The sequence below is a fragment of the Tympanuchus pallidicinctus genome, unplaced genomic scaffold (assembly GCF_026119805.1).
Source record: "Tympanuchus pallidicinctus isolate F22 unplaced genomic scaffold, pur_lepc_1.0 scaffold16, whole genome shotgun sequence".
Taxonomy (NCBI): Eukaryota; Metazoa; Chordata; class Aves; order Galliformes; family Phasianidae; genus Tympanuchus; species Tympanuchus pallidicinctus.
This window is the reverse complement of record NW_026294679.1, coordinates 22,177,488-22,199,262: the sequence shown is the minus strand read 5'-3', so window position 1 is coordinate 22,199,262 and position 21,775 is coordinate 22,177,488. Positions and strand designations below refer to the sequence as shown.

Sequence of the window (21,775 nt, the reverse complement as noted above, 5' to 3'; positions counted from 1 at the left end):
CACAGCAGGGGAGCGTGGAGAGTTGTTTAATGTCATCTGTAAGCAGAGGAAACTTGTGTGGGGAAACTACTCTCCCTAGGCTTAGTCCTGCAATGCAGTGTCCTAGTTAGGAAATGTGCTTAATTTAGAGTCAGCAGTATTGCAGATCTGAAATATAGCCATTCATAAATGGGTGGCGTGCCATGGGCTGTGTAGCTAAGACCAGCATGCTCTCTGTCTTGTGCAATCAAGCACTTAATGTCTTGTGAATTGCACCCTGGTTCTTCACACACTGAGGCATGTTTGGTAGACCAGCCTCTTGTTCTTAAGGTGTGTATTTGGAGGAGTGATTATTCTTATTCCTACACAGTTATTTGGTTAGTGTAGCAAATTTTGGAAAATAAAATAGCCTTCAGACTTGCCAAGTACTCTCTTTCAGCTGGATCACATTTTTAACTTTGTAAGTATTTGTGAGAAAAACATGCCTCCTGGGGGAAAAAAAAAGTGTATTCAAAACACACAGATAAAGAATTTTGAAAACCTGATTTCTGTGCATCTTATTTTGCCACTGCAGTTCCCTTTCTGTACAGTGTTCTTTAGGGTTATGAGCAGAGATGGTGTTTTGTCCATATCTTTCTAGAGGAGATGTTCAAGTTATGTGATAGAATGAAATCTGAAGTCATTGTTTTTATTTCATTAGAGTTCTTTCAATAATTGTATCATTTAGTGCTGGAAGAAATTTTATTTCATCCTTTGTACGATTTTCTTCTAGAAGGCACAAATGCAGTCTTGTTTGTGAGGCTCTACTTTGGGATAGTTGACTTGTCTTTTTTAGACTCCTTCAAGTATGGACAATGCCCAGTGTTATGTGGTATTTCCCAGTTCAGTGATTAGGAGGGATGGAGAACTGTTCTGTTGTAGTTTGGAACTCCATACTTTAATCCTATCAATCTAGTAATCCCATCAGTCTAGACTTGGCACCACTGTTGAGGAACTGCCGCAATTAGACAGTTGGTGTCTTCCTAGGATATGCAACTTCTTGCACCGTTTATTTTTTTTAACAAGGAAAAGCTATGTCACTGTGTAGACCAAGTGCTTAGAAATGGTGAGAAAACAGGTTCCTGTTTTACTTGCCTTCAGAGGTGACTTCGACAGCTAAGCAAGTAATTCTCCTCCTCAATTTGAAAGTTTCTAAGTGGCCTTTCTGCCATCAGACTAATAAGGACAGTAGAAACATGAGGGATGTTGACTTGCTTTAATCATTTTAAGTAAAAGGAAATGAGACTATTAAAATTCTGAAGTGTAGATGATAGCTGCTTTTCAATCTCTCTGTTCTGCCAGAGCTCTTTAATATAGCATGGAACTGATCTGAAGTTTGAATTCAGATGAGCAAAGATGTGCCCCGAAGCAAATCTGCTGTGCAAAGGGAGAGCATGCTTATGCTTTTCTTCCCCTTTCTACAACTGTGGATTTGTGAATGTCAGGTCATCAATCTATGAATTAAAATAAGTCTAGTTGAGTGTAACGTATGACATATCTGGTAATCAGTTAAGCATCACTTGAAAGCATACATGTGAAAAAGAATGTTGACATAGATTAAAACTTAGTAGAAAATAGTATAATATTCTGGAAAAAATTGTTGATCACCCAAGTAGTGTGGAAATCTAAGTTTTGGTTTTATTAATGAAGTGCAATCAATATGACAGCTATGAAATGTGACCTTGCTGATTTTTCCTTCAGCTTCTGTGTGTATGTTTGTAAGTCTTTCATTCTGTGGTTGCTGTTTAGGTAGTAGTATTTTAATGTCAACTGCTTTCATAAGAGTTACTGTAGTACTTGAAGATAACGTAGCTGTAGCTGTTTCTTATATACAGATTTATAATAGTAATTAATTCAAAGTACTGTTACAAATCTGTCTTAATCTAATTTGATCCGTTTTGAAAATTTGAAGATGTATGTTGAGCATCAGAATATGTCTAAAGCATCTGTTAAATTTCTCATACTGATTCTTAAATCTGTGTGTTGAGAAGACGACTGAGGTGTCAGGTAAAAAAGCCTGTGCTTATTTCTATTTTGCTTTGGACTTCTGTACAGCACATGCAGCAGGCCATCTTTAAAGCTTTCCAGCTGGATCAACTAACCCTCCCTTCCCTCAATTGCTTATAGTTGGGAAACTATAACAAATAGATGATTTAGTAAAGATTGCATGGAAAGGCTGAAAGAACTTGAAGCAAGATCCAGGTCATACAAGCTTGATGTACCCTAATTAAAAGACTATCCTGTGTATCTATTTGGATACCTAAAGATACCCTGATCATTTACAAAATAGTAAATTAATTATTTGTAAATTGGGATTCTGTGTCTTCCATCATTGTTATTATGATTGTTGCAATTGGGTCTCTTTCAACAATTCAGTGAAAGGGAGAAAAAACTCATTCAGTGTTTGTGATGAAAAGATTTTATTTTTCCACTTCAAAGAAGAAGCTGCAGCAGTTTAAGATTACCTAAACTTTGTTTCCGTGTGGGACTCGTATGTAAGTTTTTGGAGGAAGTGAGTGATTTTTACATTGCTGAGTGTCACATCTTGGCATGCAGATTTCATTGAGCTGGAGTCACGCAGTTTATGTGATGTTGATTTACATTGTCTGTCAAAAAGATATTCTAATTTGTTCAATATATTGAGCTGTTTTTTCAGTTTCCATTTATTTCTAATCCACTTCAGTCTGGCTGGAGACCATGTCCTCATTGGTTTATATGTATATTTTTTTCATTTCATTTTGGTATTACTGCCTGTGTTGTCAGCCTAATTTTCTTACTTCTTGTCTTTCTTTTGTCTTTCTTTCATCTGATATTGTAACAGGTGTTACTCCTTTTCCTAAGGAAGTGCAGGAGATGAGCAAAAATTAGTATTTCTTTAATCTATTTGAAAAGTATGCCCATGTGTTTAATCTCATGCTTCTTAGCTTTCATTTTTCAATTTCAAAGAGCTTTGAAGAAACACATAGCAAAACATAGAAAGGAAGATCATAGGAGAAAGGCAGCTCCTGAAAATATTGAGTTTATCTTTGAGCTCATGTTCTGGTTGTTGCTGAAAATGAATCAGATTTCAAATCACTTGCCCACATAATCTCTCCCTTTCTTTGCTGTGGGATGTTGATCTTGTTTGTTGAGGGATGGTGGAGCTGATTAATTCATAAGCTTTTGAATCAGGGCCTGATTTTCTAGTTCTTCTGGTGCATTTCTGAACAAACTGGAAAAAAAAAAAAGGCACCCCATCTATTTATATACATATGGAAAAACCTGCTGTGAATACTGTCAGTGACAGTGTGTTGCTCCTTAAAAAGGTCAGATACCAAAAGTTGAAATGAATGCAAGCAAAATCTGTTTACTGGTGAAATTATGTTTCAGAGTCTGAGAAGTTAGAGGAAAGAAGTCAAGTTAGTAAGACAAATGGAACAGGAGCTGGTACATACATCTAAGAAGACAGGTAACCAAAGTAGATTCTAACAGTCAGACAGACAGACAAGGCAGATTGAAGACATCATTCAGTCTGCATACTTAAAGAAAAAACTCGGAGTTTTCAGTGCATCAGAATTAACTATTGTATTTTTTCTGCGTTCATTTTTTTAACCATTTAAACTGGAACCATTTCCTGCTCAGTGCGTTGTGTTACATTCATTTACAAGTTACTCATTTCCTACTAGTTTTTTAAGCTTTGATAACCATTCAGTGGGTTTGGCTTTTACAGAGTCAGGAAAACAAATGGTTAGCTTGATTTTGTGAGGGGAAAAAAAATAATAGTTTTTTTTTTTTCTAATTTTAGGATCTACTTACAGTGTGCTGTCCATAATGCCTTCTGATTCTGAAAGCAGCAGTTCTCTGAGTAGCATTGGTGAGTAAAGGATTAATTTAAAAACTTGAACAAATCTTTTGGCTGCTGGGATAATGTGGTTTTAAAAGTTGTCTTTTTCAAGGTAGAAGGATACAAGTTGTAACAGAAGAGAAGTTGAACTGTATTATACAGCCATGCATCTTTACAAGGAATAAATATACCCTTTTTGTGTAGTGCAAGCTCACAATTTTTGTAGCTACGTGTAGTTGTTGCCAATAAGAGCTGTTACATGAATTTACGTAACTATGCTGCAAATTACTGTAGTAATGTAAAAATGTCAGTATGTATATGTACACATTTATAGATATATATGTATGTATTTATGTAGATATTAAAATTGTAGTTGGTCTAAAGCATCACAGATATTGAAAGGCTATGAACTTGGCTAATAATATTTCAAAACTTTTGGAAGTGAGTGCAAGCTTTAACTTTTTTTTTTTTTTTTGGCTGAGTGTAATAAGCTGCTTTGTTTTCTGTAATTTTAAAGCCTTGGGGAGAAAAAAAAAAAAGACAAAAGGAAAAGAGAATGTGAACAGCAGCCCTTCAACAGCAAGATGATCTCAGAACAGCCGTGATCACTGTCAGTTTTCCTTTTCTTATAGAAATGCTTTTATTGTGAAATCCATGTAGAAGTAATTTGCTGTGGATAGGGAATGTAGGCTTTCACATACTTAAAGTTCCAATTTTGTGTCAGGCATTTGTAGAGTTCCTTGACAGCATTAGGCAAGTCAGTTGTCTGTTTAAGGATGTGTGTAGACATCTGTTGCAGTCATCAAGATGAGCTTTTAACTCCAACGTGCAGAAACAAGGTTTTAAGGTTGACTGAACATATGGAAAGTTGTGACATGTTAGTCTTATTTTTATCCAATTCAGGATTGTATGCTATTACCTGAAAGAAGGGCAGGATTTGTTTTGTTATGAAGAAATAGGAGCTAAAGGTAGGAGAAATTTTTGGGTAACCAGACTTTCAAAAAGACTTCGAAAGAGTGTGAAATAGAGTAAGTTGATGGAATAATTAGTGGTGCTTGAGATATGAGGGGATGCAGGTGGTTCACTCTGGTCCCATGTTCCTAATTTTAAGAAGGGATGCTTGTTTGTTTTTTTCAGCTTTTATAACTTCCTGAGCGCACATACTTAATTCTTTGTAACTGATATTTTACAATTTTGGAAGTAAAGGCTAACAACTGGCACTTAATGAGATTAGAAACTAGTTTTTGCCATCACAGTGCAAACTTTTGTTTTAACATCTACCACTTAGAGGCCATATATACGTGACTTACATTTTTCTTTTTTCTTTTTTTCTTTTTTTTTTTTTTGTGGAATGGTCTCTTACACAGGTGTGGGATTCCTGTTTCTGAACACTTATTTAGAATTTGGTATTTTGCTTCTGAGACATCCTTTATTCCCATATATCAGTCAGAACTGAACTCTTTTCAAACTGTTTTGTTCACATGATATTGTAAAATATTAAAATTTATACTAAATTCTGTCCTGTATGTTTTCCTTTAAGTTATCCTTAGAAGTGTATTGTGTATGCAGTGATCTAAGTTATTTATAACCTAAAAATAAAATTGCCATTATTTAATAAAATTTATGTTCCATAGTTCCATATATTCTCCATAGTTATTGGTGTGTTTTTTTTTTTTTTTTGTTTTTCCAGATGGTTAAAGTGAATTGAATGTTTAATATTAACTATATTAATAGCCAGGAGAGTTCCTTGTTTGAAACTGACATCTTTACAGTCTGGTTTCAGATTTGTTATTCATGAATTTCTTTTTTTTTTTTCTTCTCCAAATCATTTTCTCTCTCACATATCTTGTTCTGTAAGGTAAAATATTTTAAATGTGATCTAATATCAGCAGCAAATTCTCTTTACTTGATAGCCAGTATATCCTAATAGACGCGTTTGCAAGTCGCTTCAAAGCTGTTGTGAGGTTATTTTGATACTGACTGATTTGTTGAGTGACAAGCCGTTGTAACGGAAGGTGTTTGCATGCTAACTCTCTAAAGGCTTCTTATGACTTATTTGAAGGGAATCCCAACAAAACCTGAGTTTCTTCAGTGTTTCACTATTTAGAAGCATCTTCCTTCCACCATGGATCTCCACCACAACCTGGCTCACTGGAATGCATTTTCAAGGGCTGTGTAGGGCAGTGAAAATAAGTTTCGTTTTGTTTTTTTTTTTCTGTGAAATGAATGTGTCAATGGAAAAAGGTGAATGGCTCATAGTTTGGAGTCAGTGTAAGCTTTGGAATATATTGTGTACAACTATCATTGCCAAACATGCATATAAAGGAATATTTTATTTTCTCCAGTCACATGTATCTTCTTTATGGGACAGAGAAGAACTATATTTTATTTCCTGAGTTCAGAACCCTTACCATTAATACTAAAACACTTCTGTTTCTGATGAGCTTTGCTTCTGTTTGTCAAACAACATGGAAACACATTTTGAGCTTTCAGAGAAAATGAGACGGGAGACTAATTAAGCCCAGTTAAATAAGCTGATAATACATCTTAGTGTCTTCCAACTAGAAGATGTAATAGAAACTTCCGTTCACTGTCTTTATACTCCATTGTTCATAAAGTAACTAGAGAAGAGGATGCCCCTGCGTTTTATCTTTTCTTTCCAATCTTAATCATCCTAGCCATTGTTTCAGGTAGTTTCTACTGCTAGCATTCTTAATTTAATTATCTTTTTCTGAAATAGCTTCAGGATGTTACACAATTGAGGTGATTCTATCAACGGTGCTCTAGCAATTCATGATAGAGAATATTCCAGGTATTTAAATTTGATATGAGCCTGACAAACAATTGAACATGTTCATGGAGGTGAAACCTCTGGCTCAGGTAACTTCCTGAGCTGTCAATTGCTAGATAGTGGCAGACAGTTTGGGACAATTTATTTATTTATTTGTTTGTTAGAAATTGTTTTTAGTAATAGGTGGATTCCTGATAGGAAAGTTTGTTCTGTAAAATTGTTATATTTATTTTATCACTGATGTCATTGTTGTAGAGCGCATTTAAACCATCTTCAAACTGTCCGATAGCTCTACATTTTATGTATATTTAATGGAGTAAATAGCTGGGAATCTCGATCCCCAGAAAGTATGAGCATTTATGATTAATTATACAAATATAACATAAATGAACTGTTATGTTTGTACTTGAACATACTTGATCAGCAGATAGTATTTTGTGTGAGACTGGCAAACTTGATGCTGGAGTACAGAATTATTTTTTTTTTGTCAGTCTGTGAGCTTTGTGATCTGTTGTGGTGCCACAGCCCTTTCTCCATTGTTTTATGAATGCAGGAGTAAATTGTTGCTAACTGATTTTTTTTTTTCTCAATTGGATTTGAAAATGTCATAATAAGGTGAACACATTATTTAAATGCAGTTGCTTAATGTTAACTTAATTCTGTCCATCTCAGATGCTTCCTCATTGAAATGTTTTTTTTGTTGTTGTTGTGTAATACTATTGATTGTTTATATATTTTTAGTGCTTTTTAGCTTGTTATCGATTATTTGTTTGTTTCTTTCAGTCAGAAGAAACAGACTAGCTGTGTCTTGAGAGTTTTGGTAATAAAGGACAACAGATGACTGTAGGAAGGGCATTCAGTTGTGGTGTAATGCAGCACTGCAGATTGTTTTCTCTTGCTCCAGTTTGTGTGTTGGACTCTATTTTTCCTGTTGCATGTTCTGTGTATGTGGGTTTTCAGCAGCCAGGCAGGAACTTGGACCCTCTGTGGTAGGACAAGCCTATGGTAACATTCATCAGAGAAGCAGCAGTTCCTAAAGAAAGATGAGAAAATGACCTCATCCATCCACTGATAACTGAATGAGGAACTGATGTGAAAGAGGAAAAATGTCTGTTGGGGGGGGGAAGGGGGTAAGGCCCTCTATTAGAGAAAAACTTAAAGTATCTAGCTGTTAGCTTCAAGGTGAGAAATATGCATTGTAAAGATACAGCTGTAAATACACAGAGTGACTTATTTAATTTTACCAAATCATTGTCTTGATCAATGAGCTTTTCTGTTACCACAGTAGCCTTGTTGTTATGACCATGAAATGTATATGTCCTATAGGAAATCAGGGGAGTTTTGACAATTGTAAAATTAATCTTGCAAAAGGGTTTTGTCTTATCCCCAGTGACTTTCTAGTTGTCGATTTTGGTTTGTTGTTTTGTTTTGTTTTGTTTTTTTCTTAAATGGTTAATTCTTTTTTTTCCTTTCTTTCTACAGTTAGTCAGAGTCAATAATTAGTCCCTTTGCACTCATTTCCCTACAGTAAGCTAAGGTGCAGAGTGACTTATATAACACTTGATGTTGCTGGGGTTTTCGTGTTTAGAGTTGAAGGAAATAGGATTTTCCTGGCAAGGATGCCATACAGTAGCAATATGATTACATGATTAGGTATTAGGTGAGATTCTTGAAACTGAGCCAGGTTTCCCTTCTTTGACCACAGCAATTGTTTGAATGTTTTATGCACTTTTCACTGTCCAAAAATAGGTAAGCACGGATGTAGATAGGATTTGGCATCAGCTGATGAAATTGCTCTTCTTTCATGTTGCTGGTACATATTCATAATTAATTTTTTCCTCTTAAGTATTCAGCAGTTGTCATAGTTCTGCTAGAAGAGAGCAAGGAATGATGTAACAAGTACAGTGTTACTGATGTGACTTGCAGAATAGGTCAGGACCACTCTGTCCCATGTACTGCCGTGTCATCCACTTTTTTTTGCTTAGATGGGCTTGTAGGGAATGGGACGCAGGAAGAATGAACTTCCTGCCACCTGTGGATTTACTATGTGCATATGGTAGAAGAAGCCACTGAGTAGAAGTTAGGGTGGCAGTCCTGGAGCAGGAACTTTGTAGATGGATCTGTCCTATTTTTTTCTATTGCCTGTGTGTTAATAAAAATACAGAGAAACAGTTGCTTATACTATACAAATTCTTCCTTCTCTATCTTCCTTGCCACTCAAAACTTCTTTAGATGATTGTGTTTTCTTTGTTCCCTTAAGTTTCCTTCCTTTTCTTTCTGCTGTATCGAGTTCATGCTATGTATGTGAAATAGGTAGTGAGGACAGGGAAAGTTCTGAGGGGAGGAAAAAAAAAATAAATCAGTTTTGATTGACCAAAGAGATATAACCTTTCACAATTCCTGCATACCACTGTTGTGCTTCAGCCCCACCTTCTTTCCCCCCAAAGGATGAAAAATCCCTATTAGCTTGTCATACTCTCTCTGTATTTTGTTTCTTACCTCTTGCTCTTTGTTAGTCACAAAGATATTTTGTGTATAAACAGAAGCATCCTTCATCTGCCCACTCTTTGTGCCCAGCATACTCTCTCAGTGGAGCTACAATCCTGCATCTCTGACATCAGAATAATTATTTATGGAGTGCCTGGTGTGCCAAGCACAAACCAAGTGTCACTTAGGAATGAGATGGAGCCAGCAACAGCACTGTATGTGACAGGCACTGGCTAACCCCCCTGTTGACCAGTAATGGTTATGGAGGAGAAGACCGCACAGAATAAAAGGTTTTTTTTTTTTAATCTTTTGTTGATTGGTATGGTGCACTCAATCATTAAACATTTATAATTTTTGGAGATAAATATTCACCAAGTGCTGAAGTAAATTTGTATAACATAGTTCTGGATAGCCAGTGCCTAATGGCCTCCTGGAGCAGGGAGGCAGCCTAGATATCCTCTCCAGGAAGAGGGGATGTACTTCTGAGTGACAGAGAAGAGGTGGGAGACATTGTCACTTTATGAAACAGCAGGGGAAAACTTCAGGTTTGTCCCAGAAGAATTCAGGAGAGCTGATCTGAAAAGGTAACCCTGTGTGTAGCCCGCCTGAAGTGCCTCAACATCAATGAACACAAGCATGAGAAATAAGCAGGAGTTGGAAGCATTTTGCAATTACAAAACTATGACCTAATTGCTGTCGTAGAAACATGATGGGACAAATCACACAGCTGGAATACTATGATTGAGGACTACAAGCTTTTTAGAACAGTTAGCAGGGCAGGAGGAGTGGGGAAGTTGCCCTTTATGTTAAGAAGCAGATGGATTGCAAAGGGCTGCCTTTAAAAAATGGCTGTGATCAAATTGAGGATTTGTAGATTGAAATTAGGGACCAGACCAGTATCTGGTGGTGACCTGATCAAGGCAGCTGTGAAGGCACTAAGAGATCTGGAGCACATCTCCACTGAAGGATGACAAGAAGGGGTTGGACTTGTTCAGTCAGTCAGGAGAAGAAAAGGCTCCAGGGACACCTCTTTGTGGTCTCCCAGTACTTAAAGGGAGCTTACAAACAGCACAGAGATGACTTCTTATGTGATCTGATAGTGATAGGACAAGGGGGAATGTTTTTAAACAAAAAGAGGGGAGATTTAGGTTAGATGTTCGAGGGAAATTTTTTCTTAAGAGTGGGGCACTGTAGCAGGTTACCTAGCAAAGCTGTGGATGCTCTGTCCTTGGAGGTGTTTGACACCAAGATGGATGGTGCATGGGAACTGGTGAATCACAGCCTGAACCTCTGATTGATCACCTGAGATGAGCAATGAGTCAGCCCTGGGAGCAGAGGTGAAGGCACTCCACCTGTGCTGCTGGTGGGGGTGGAGCCTGGCTGCATCTCTCTAGATCCATTTAAGAGCTGACTACCAGTGGGTAAGGGTCTCTTTCTGGAGATCCCTCCTTTGGAGTTTTATGTTAAGGCCAGGACAAGGGTAAGCACTCTTATTTATTCTCTTTTTGTTATAATAAGCTGTTTAGCCAAACTCTCTTGTTTATTTCATAATTATAACATCTGTATATTCATTGATTATGCAGATGGAGACCTGAGCAGCCTTGTCTGGTGAATGGCAACCCTGCTCACAGCAGGCATTGGAACTCGGTGATCTTTAAGATCTCTTTCTATACTCAGGCTGTTCTGTGATTCGTTGTCTTCCAACCTCAGACATTGCTGTTCTTTCCCTAAGTTCACATGTTGGAGGCTGCTTGACAGCTGAAGGTATACTGAAGTCTGCTCTAGTGCTGAACTGACACAAGGAGAATAATTATTTTTCTTGTTGCCTGGGACAAGATGACTGAAAAGAGATAGACAGAATAGTGGAAGTATTAAGGAATGTGTGTCTTGGACTTTTTTTTCTCAATGTAGTATATATTTAAGTTTTGAATGGCAGTTTAATTTCAGTCTCCTAATATTTCTTGCTGTATGGTGTGCATTCTGGACAGTATCAGATACTGGGCTTTACAGCATTGTCTGTTATCTCTGTAAATGTAATATTACAGAGAGAAAGAGATGCTAATTACTTATATCTGCTTCAGGAGAGATTGTGGACTACTTTGTATGAATATTAAATTCTGGCAACTTACAGAAATGCTGTAAGTACCATGAATCTTGAGTTATTTTGTCTGCCTTCATATACCAGTGTGAACAAAGAACTAAGGCCAAAATTGTTGCATTTTTTGAAGTATACTTTTAAATTATTTTAAGTATTTTTGCACTTAGCATATCCCAGAAGATATTGTTTTAAACATGAACGTAAGATAGAAGCTTGAGTACTGATGCATTGTCTGCAGATGATAGAATATCAGCTGAATACCACTCCACTTATGCTTTAGCATGATACTGCCAAATTTGCTTACAATAGTGTGTACTAACACAATATCTCTGTTAATTTCTGTGCCTGTCTGGATTTATTTCGTTTCCTATCTTTTATTTATTTTCTATTCTATTATTTACTTTATTTCCTAACTTGAATGTTTTTTTTAAATTTTCTTTCCCTTTTCTTCCAAAGTCAATCTTCTTTGTCTCATTTTAGATAAACAGGTAAGTCATCATTCTGGCCCATGTTCTTTGAAAAAGTCTCTATGAATTGGCTTTAAAGGTTGTGTTTCAAGACTTTAGATATGCAGTACTTTTGTAACCTCCAGTAAAACACTGTTGACCTAAGTAGGGTGATACTGTGACAAGATTATAGTTCCTGGAACTGAACTTTTTAACCTACCTTTGTACTATTACAGAGCATCAAATTTTTCTTTTAGTATGCTTAAAATAAAAATAAAAATCTTCCTTTACTTGCTGCATACTATTTTATTTTTTCAAGATATGTTTAATAGAAACCTGCAGTTACACTCAGTAATTGGGCAGTGGCTCTGAAGATAGCCAGTGTTATGCTTTTTTATGATGCGTTTTTAACAGAATAGTGTTTGCATAGTCTTCCATTCTTCAAAAATATACCAGAATACTAATGAGAGGTTATTCAGAATGGAAGAGGCCCTCCATTTTCCCATATATATCCTTTCCTTCTTTCCATAGCTAGATCTCTGAATTGTTGTGGTTGTAGCTGTCAGCTCTTTACTCCTCATTACATACTCTAGAGCTTATCTTCCAATTTGTACCATACTGTTATTCCAGGTGTTTGGTTTTTCAGTTATCACCTTTCTAGTTGTTTTGTTGTTGTTCTCTCCCCCCCCCTTGTTTACATCGCTATTTTTTCTGAGTCAGTTGCCATTCCAGTCTCTAATAAACATCGTCTTTAGCACTATGATTCTGACTCCAGGTACCATGTATCTGTTCTCACTGATCTATTCCAATTTTGACTTTAACCAACAGTGTTTCCTTGCTTAACTCTTTAAGTTATCATCCTGAAAAGCTATTTATAGGTAGTTTTTCACTAAATGCAATTCAAAATTTTAAGCTGAGGCTATTAATTCTTACTCCAAAACAAACTTTGCGTCTCTTCCATCTGATGATAATTCCCAACATGGTCTCTTTTACTGCTTCCAAGTTTCATGTCGGTCACTTAAATAGATGTCCTTTTACATTGTCGAGATTTCCATTTATTGTTTCACACTTGATGCAGCTGTGCATAACAAGCTAGTAATTGTTTTTGCTATGCATAGGAAGTGGAGCTGGCAGGTGTGTGTTATGATAGATAAACATTCTTTAATTGTTCAAAAAAGCGTTTTCCAATTGTTTGCTCCTCCTTGACAGTCAGTCTGTAGGAATCTCTTGGTTTTGATTTTTTCTTTTTCTTTTTTTTTTTCTCCAACTAGTGCAAACGAAGTTTACAATGGATAAATATAACAGCTGTTGCTTGTTTCTTTGTCAGCATATGCTAACGTTACACCTGCTGAAGGGCACAAAAGAGGAGAAAATTCAACGGGAATGCTACCAGTACATTACACTTGAATCCTTTTGTGTATTCCAGTGATTGGCTTAGATGATCAATCTCTATTCAAAAGTATATGCCTGTAAAATTTCAACTCAACAGTCAAGTTAAACCTCTTTTTATAGATCTAAATCCTATGTAATTTTCTTGTCCTTTGATCTTAGTACATGTTTTGTTTCCTGGAAACAAAAGTTACGAAATACCCACACTCCTCCACAAACTTAGAAGAACTTCACACTTTTTTTTCACTCAGTTCGGTTTATGAACCATATAAGTAATCCTTAATCTCTTTGCCTGATTTTCAGTCTGTTTGCTATTAACCACCTTCTTTTAAGTAGTAAGCACTTTGCATTGCTTTATTGTATTCTTACTGACTTTTATAGCATCCATTTCCTGGCAGCTATGGGTTTAAGTGTAGTCATGCATTTCTCGTCAGTTCAGAGCCACTCAAGATTTACTCAGTGGATGTGATACCCTGATTTAAAATAAAATTTAAACAAACGGAAAACAGTAGTCACAAAGAAATTAGGAAATTAACTTTACCAATAAATAGTCTCAGAGAAGAGGGAGCTGTGGGTTTACATTTTTTTTTTTTTACTTTTGTGGTTTTTGTTGTTGTTTTTTTTTTTGTTTGTTTGTTTTGTTTTTTTGCATTACCTCACAAATTCAGTTTGAATTAGTTCTTGACCTCTTAACAATTCTGCATAAATTGAGCTTGAAAAATCCCTGATCTGACCACAATGTTTTATATGCCTCAGTATCAGTCTTCGGCAGCAGATTGCTGAGATTCCTGAAGATTCAATCTGTAATAATCTGAATGGAAATGCAGCATGTGTGAATCCACACCTCCTGCACTCTAGACAGCATGTCTGGAACATGATGTCTTTCCCTACTCCCTGCATCCCTTTATCAGTCTGTGCATTCAGGAAACCATTTTGGTGTCAGCAGTTTTCTTTTTGGGCTCTTAAACGGTATGATGAAATGATGCTCATAGCTTCCTGTGGCAGAAGCTGTGGCAGCAAGCATCAGTGGAGTCTCAGCCTCAGGTTGGTGTGCAGCGACTGCCTGGCAGCTGTCCCGCACTTTTTGGATGGTGTACTTGAGCCCAGGTCATGATTCTGCTGTGCACTTATTAACCTGATAAACATTAGGTTTGATAGTTCCCACCAGGAGATGCTGGCTACTCAAATGCAGAAGTTCCAACTGTGTTTCCTTGGCTATGATATAGATTTTAATCTCTTTTGTAGCTTGGAAAAGTTCTGCAAGAACTTTTCAAACTGATATAATTAGTACTTTTTTTCTTTCCTCTCAGTTTCTGAGTACTGGGTTGTAGATTTTCATTCATGTTGATCTTTCCAGTAGGACTGCTCAGCTCTTTCTAAAGTCTTAAGTTTATCTAAGTTGAAAGTTTGTTTTGCGTGCCGGCAGGTTTGTTTAGGGTATTATATTCTGTAGTAAGACAAACACTGGAATGTTGCACATTCTTTTTCTTGCATGTTACACGATCCTCACTGCTTTCATAACCTATTAGGTTTTTGTCTATCAGATGACACTCTTCCACAGTTCAGTATTGTACCTTTCAGTTTCCCTTTCTCTATGGACTGCTGCTTTTTTTACTAATGTTTTATTTCACCTACAAGGCACTTCTGTTCCACTGTCTGTTATTTCAAGGCCACTTCTAAAGATACATCTGAAGAAATGCATCAAAGGGTAGATTCTGTTATGTAATCCCATTTTAGAGCATATAAATTATTGAAAGAAAGTAAATATTTTAGCACAGATTTTCCTGCAGCTAGAATAAGTTTTTCCTGAGCTGGGGGAGAAACCTTATTTGCAACACATCTTTTGTCTTATTTTGCAAGTGTTTTTTTAACATATTCTCTCATGATTTACAGGACCTTAAAGAAATGGTACTCAGGACATCCATGTTGATTTTCTTTTTTAAATGGAAGCTGTGAGGAGGATCAGTTGTACATAGACTAGTCTGATTGTTTTCAAGCAAGAATTGGCTTTATGAAATTTATAAAATGACTTGAAAAAAATTGAAATACAATTACAAGCATTATGTTAGCTGATGGCTGCCTTTTAAATTGGGTATATGTGTATATCATACCAAGTGTATTTCTCAAAAAGGAAAATGTATGTGTTATAACTTAAGGTATTTTCATATTATTTCTTAAAAAATAATTCCTCATCCATTGGTACTCGTTTTCCCACCTCAGCGTTATACTGATTCAGTGTTGTGGTTCATCTTAGTCAGTTTAACGAGCTTCCCAGCCACATTCCTCTTAAAATGTTATTTTTAGTCCAAAAAGTGTGCTGCCCTATCCCCGAATACTGGGAGTGACATGCAAATGAAGCTAACTGTGCACTAGTGTCTATGTGGCTGTATTATCTGTTCAAACATTGATTATGAGAGTAGCCATCAAAAATTGTATTTGATAATTATTTGATCATTGTGACTTCCATGAAATCACATGCTTAAACTGCAGAGGATGTAATTGCTTTAGCTTCTGTTATAGCTGCTTTTCTTTTATAGAATGCAGGTATGAAATTTGGCAAAATTTTGATTTTGATTCAGTTAATGTGTACTCAGGACTTCATGGGTGTACTGCATGAACTAATTTTGAACGTAGTGCCCCCACTGTGGGGCTGTTGTTGGAGACAGTGGAATGCTGCCTACCTGGAGGCTGGCAGCATGTGCCTGGGTATTGCTGGATCCTCAGCAAAAGGGGAGCTGATATGGAAAAGGAGTTCTGGGCTTTACTAAGCAGATGGATGAGTTGCACTTGTCGAGACGTGCAGTACATCCATTTTAACAAATCCAGATTATCTGAGGAAGCAAGTAAGTTGTTGTAAGATGGCATCATTTGGATAATGGAAATTTAGCTTTTAGGCTTGTAGATTTTAAGACCAGTTTGAGTGGTTAAAATGCAGAAAGGAAGTACTTTTATGTAAACATGCAGTCAGATGGAAAAAGAATATAAAGCTGGAAGCACAGGTCACTTTCTCTATACTGCATCAGGATATCAGATGCAGTAAAAAGCTTTTAGCGTTCAACTGTAAAAATCCCTTTCAAGGAAATGGAGAGTTGAAATTGAATTTTTCTGATGAAAGAGAAGTTCACTGAAGCTTTTTTGGAATGTCCACAAATTTAACATTATACAATTATTAAAAATGTGAAGTTGTTATTGAGCAAAGATACATTTTTTTGGGTTTGGATTAGAGGGAATATTGTTTATATAGCTCTTAAATCTTCACTGGTATTATATGTTGACAGTATCATCATTGTACTTTGCATACAAAAATACTTTTTTAACGTAAACATAAAAAGTGACAGGTTAATGAAAAATAACTGTTTCTGGTAATAAGGTTAATGACTTCATGTTTGTCCAGGAACTTCTTTCCTAAGGCTAGATAGCTTGATTTTATTTAAAGCAGTCTTGCCTTGCCTGGCGTAGCTTGGGGATTGAATCTACCTAAGTCTGTGAACCCTGTCAGTTCCTGAATTAGGAATTATATTTGTCTACTTTTTCACTTGTTGATGAAACTGCCTTCCTCATTAACATCTATACTGTTCCAAATGGACATGCATTTTGACTTTTCCATTTATTATTTCCTGTCTATTCATTACAACATGAGCCTAGAATAGTGCATGATGTTTCTGAATAATCTTTCATTAAAAACTATGCTGAATAATTATTGTTTTAGGAAATAAAAGAAACACACTTGTGTTTTATTAGTGTGAGATCCGTAGCCTTCATGGAAGAGGTTACTCTTGAATGAAGGAGTAGCAGGAGAAAAACCTAATTGTAGGCTCTGTTGAAAGTCCTTTAGAGCAGTGTGAGTCCATGTCTTGTATCTTTCTACAGAGTGTGGGATGTTCCTGCAATTCTTAACTATCAAAACATTTGTATGCATTATTCTAACTATGCAATAGTTAGATTAAAAGAATAGTCTGTGCTCAGAAATTCTTGTTACACAATTATATTAATAGGTGAAGGGAATAGGAACAGGGATCCTATTACACTGGATGTTCTGTGTATGGTTAGCCCTAGCCCTGAAGTTAGTTTGCTGTGGAAACCTGAGAACAGGAAGTTCTAGTTAAAAACTGGAGGGAGTTTTTGCATTCTGTGGACGAATCTCTTTGTATTGATATGAGATACCAAAAAGACAGTGGGGCATTACTGTTTATCACTGATGAACGTGGTGGTGATAGTGATGAGATCCTGCATGTACTGTGTGTCCAGTTGCTGTGATTGTAGTGCGCTCATTTTAACCAGTGTTGTTAAAAGTGAAGCCTGGCTCTCCTAATTTGCTGCTAAGTCAAATCTTTGCATGCATGACTGATAAGTTGTAATGTATGAAAACAGGATTTTCCTGGGGGAAAAAAAAAAAATCAAGCTAGTCATAGTATACCTATGAAATAGTCTATCTATAAGGTTAAAGGATCAGGAGAAGAGTCCCTCTGCTGTAACAGTTTGTCTACAGTCAGTGAGCTAAGTTGATGTAAGTGTATTTTTTCTTCTTTATATATATAATTTTTTTCTTAAAGCATGGAACCTGATACTTCATTGGAAATGACCTTTTATGTGAGACTTTTTTGTCACTGTTGTTTGAGGTCTTTGCAGTTATGAGTCCAAAGGTGCCTTGCCTTTTTTCTAGGCTAGCCATATGGCTAATTCTTCTTACTTTGCCCATCAGTTGTCCCCTCTTAGATGGTAGTTTGTAAGTACATGAGGAAGCCAGTGACTTACTCATGAAAACATTACTTGCAACACAAATAAAACTGTTTTGCTAATGTGAAGTCTGAGTGAATTGAGTTTTTGTGTCAGCTCACTGATGAAAACTTGAACAATTTGTTTTCGAACAAGAATCTGTAAAAAAAAATATAGTTTTTTTTTTTTTTAATAGTACTAATTATTTCAGTGAAGTGGCTTTGTTCTTTTGAGGAGTTCTCTGACTGTCAGTTCATTGTCTCTTGGTCAGGTACAACTGGCAAAGCATCATCTCCACCACCTGTATCAGATACGAGACAGATGAGTGAGAAGCTGGAGACAATATTATTTCAGCTCCGACAGGTAACTCGGGAGAGGGATGAGCTGCGCAAGCGACTTGCACTTTCATCTCCTGGATCAACTTTTGATGATTGCAGGTAATTTCCTTTCAACTTAGTCTTCGTTAACTTTCAAGTATCTTGTTTCTTGCTTGTAAAGTAGCAGTAATATTGCAGTGTGTGTTTATGTTGCTTTTGAGGTACATACATTGTGGTGACGCATATGTAGGGGTAGGGTGACCACACAGAGGTTTCAGAGCTGCATGTGGAATGCATGTTCCTGCTTTTTACAGCAATTTTGCTGTGGGATTGAGGGGAATAGGTGAATAGGACTTGAATCAATCTCGAGAGAAGAAAACAAGCTAGTTGCTAATTATGGGAGGATGTGAAAGACAGTGGCTGAAGTGTTTGCTGCTTTGAAGAGGTGATTAATAGAAATCTTGTCCATATAAGAGGTTTCAAGATTTGAGCCAGTGAACTGAAGATGAGAAAATCTGTGTGCTTTATTATTTGCTCCTTAGCTGATTGTTTCAGCCTCCTCACCCTGGTGTTGTTGGAAGGAAGACTACTGCAGGGACTGGGGAGCTTTGTGTTCTATCTTGAGGGCCTGTAAGTGTTGTGGTGAAGAGAGAAAAAGGGTTGTCAAATATCAGTCTTTGACAGAGCTTTGGTTTATTTCTTATTCGAACAGAGATTCTTCTTATGTGAAACCACTAGAGCTTAGGCATTGGGGATTTTACAGCTTAAAGTGTTGTTCTCTATAATCCCGGATACTATTAATGAAGTTCTGATGAGCTGTGCTCTAGCCTGCCCTAGTTTTCTTTCTTTAATTGTCAAATCAATCTTTTGCCAATATTAAGATTTGTACGTTGCAGAAAATATATAAGTTTACAGCTTAAAGAAAACTCATTAAAATAAACATTGTTTGGACAGTGTTTGGGTGGTTTATACAAAATGGAAGATGCTGCCTTCCAAAAAATTAAATATTTGATGGCTGGAAAATGAACAAAGGTTACTAGCTGACTTTTCCTTTATAAAATAAAAAAATATTACTCTCATATAAATAATGCTACTTTGCTTTTTGAAAACTTGATGGTATTTTGTACTTTCCTCGTACAAAAAACATCATTAGCTTTCCAGTAGTCAAAGCACCAGCACTGCTAACTGCCACTCTGAATTGTGAAATGTGAAAGACCACCATTTAGGTGATGGCTTTTGCAGCCTTAAAAGGCATTGTAGTATCACAATGGTTCTCTCAAACATGGGTGCTGTAGAGGTGAATCTCAACAAATCATGGTGGCATGCTTAGAAATAGCTGCAGCTGGCAAAGTGTTTGTAGGCTAGGCTGTGCTGGCTGAGAAGGCAGGTGGTTGCAAAATTGAGAGCTGTTTTTCAAATCTGGTGTTGACTAAGTCCTAGAGTAATGGAAGAGGAACCACAGAAGTGGATTGTGATGAGCTAAATCAGAGTACCACGTGTTACTCTGTTGGACAGGAGTAGGATTGCTCATGCTGCGCTTGAGTCACATGAGAATGACTGTATGCATGCACGTGTTGTCGTACTAAAGTAGGGCTTTGACCAAATTACTTATTGTGGTCAAGGTGCACTCTGTATTTGTAGTTCCCTGTGAAAGTAATGCTTCCTATGTAGATTCATGGAAACTACAATGTATACGGAGCACAATAAGACTATGAAGCAAATTATCAGCTACAAAATGCTCTTTTTCAACACTATTCGCTATGCGTTTTCACCAGCAATGAACAATGCATGCTGCACTCAAAAATCTGCACCATTTTAGGTGACCCACTGTCACTGCTGTTGAAATGTGCCACTGATGGCCTCACTGTGCTCACATTCGATGTTTGGTCTCCAGAAGCATTCAGCAAGTGTCAGTGAATGTCAAAAGGTGCTGTTCATTCTGCATGGAGAAATTCAGTGACACACCTTTGCTTCATTCACACTTCCACATCAAATGATATTCTGTTAGACTGTCCATCTGCTGCCATCTGTCACAAATGTAATGGAATATTGATGGGAAGATTCAGCCTTTACTGCCATACCATCAACATCCACCTCTGACATTGTAGTCCAACATAATAAAATATTAGGCATGACTTTCACAGCAACACTTTTATTCTATCTGGCAATTGACCAACACAGATAATGTCTACAAAGTGTATCCAATGTACTTGATGCATTTTTTTATGTTAGAAAATAATTCATAAAATCATAAATCATAAAGTTTAAAACCTGGATTTAGTGGGATTATGCTTTCTTGTTTTTTCATCACTGTATTTTCTACTTTCAAAATAAAGTTTCTTACAGCTGTCTGTGCGTCTTCTCCTGGATCCTGTACCTCTAACAAACGAGGGGGTGGGGGGGAAGGAGAAAAATCAGTTGATGTCTAGTTTGTTCAGTCTCATATCACATTTAGTCCACTGTTGCACAGATTGCCCTGTCTCCCTTTCTTGACACCATACTCTCCAAAATGGCTGTAAGCTCTGCTTTAGAAGTAACCAGAACTCTCTTCGATTCATACAAGAACAGCAGCATGGATTCTGGAACTGAAATTCATCTGGCAACTGAACTGAAGTAAAAATGATTCTGCATAGCTGCAGTGTTGAGAGTCATAAGAAAACACATAGCAGTCACATCTGACTCACAGGTGCTTAGCATATGTCTGCAAGGTGTGAAGGTACTTTTTAGAAACTTAGTTGTATTTGAGCTGCTCAATAATAAGGTCTTGTAATTCCTCCTTTGCCCCTTTCTCCAGGAAGAAGGGGGAAGAAAGAACCCATCAATTCTTTCCTTTACTGACAGACTGCAGTAACAATTAAAACACAAATTCATATAAAGAAACTGAACGTTCAAGTCAAGTCTTCAGGAATGTCTTTTTTTCTATTATATTGTTACTTTTTGAATTCACTATATGTTTCTGGGTATAAAAAGAAAACACTCGTGCAGTCTTACAAATATATTACCATAACTACTGTAGTGTTAGTTTCCCTTTTAAAATATAATTCTAATTAGCAGTAGTAAAACTCTATTTGAGATGTTCGCACCATTGACAGAATCACTGAAAATCCAAGTATTGATTTAAATTAGACTTCAGAGTGAGGTTTTTGAAAGTTGAAACTATCTGTCCAGCAGTCACTAAAATGAGAACATGAACTAAAACACATTTAATTCTAAGTTGCAGCTTTAAGCTTATTGAGTCCAGTTAACATACACTCATACTAAGTTAATCAAATCCACCTTACTGCAAAATATTTCATTGCAAGAAGTTTCTCTAAGAAGTAACTGTTGAGTCTCTCTCAAAGCTGCGGTGACAACTTGTTTGGCATGTCTAGCTTTCATTCATGAATTACTTGTATGTTTCGTGTATTGTTGAACTCTTAAAAAAAAAAAATAATAATAATTCCTATAAACAAGGATATCATGCAGGTAAATATAAATATCAGCCTACAATGAGAAACAGATAGCAATGCTGCCAGTAGCTTCCTGCATTCTAGCTGATCTACAGGAAACAAAAAGCCTGCACTGCAAAGGCGGTGTGTTCTACACTGCTGTTCCAAGGGCCTACGTCTTAGCAAGAAAAAGATGCATTTGTACTAAGGGAACTGCATTGCTGTTCAGAAGTCAGGAAAAAAAAAAAACCAAACAAACAAA

The 21,775-nt window shown here is 36.6% G+C and overlaps 2 protein-coding genes across 8 annotated transcripts in view; one reads left to right on the top strand and one right to left on the bottom strand.

The window, feature by feature from the left end:
* RPS24 (ribosomal protein S24) overlaps nt 1-21,775 on the bottom strand; it is a 773,435-nt gene that overhangs the window by 91,026 nt on the left and 660,634 nt on the right. The window lies entirely within an intron of this gene.
* Nucleotides 1-21,775, top strand: part of DLG5 (discs large MAGUK scaffold protein 5) — a 99,280-nt gene that overhangs the window by 32,467 nt on the left and 45,038 nt on the right. Inside the window, exons 2-3 of the mRNA XM_052676800.1 lie at nt 3,803-3,871; nt 18,040-18,205. Of these exons, the coding sequence (XP_052532760.1) occupies nt 3,803-3,871; nt 18,040-18,205 (235 nt within the window). The remainder of the gene's footprint in view (nt 1-3,802; nt 3,872-18,039; nt 18,206-21,775) is intronic.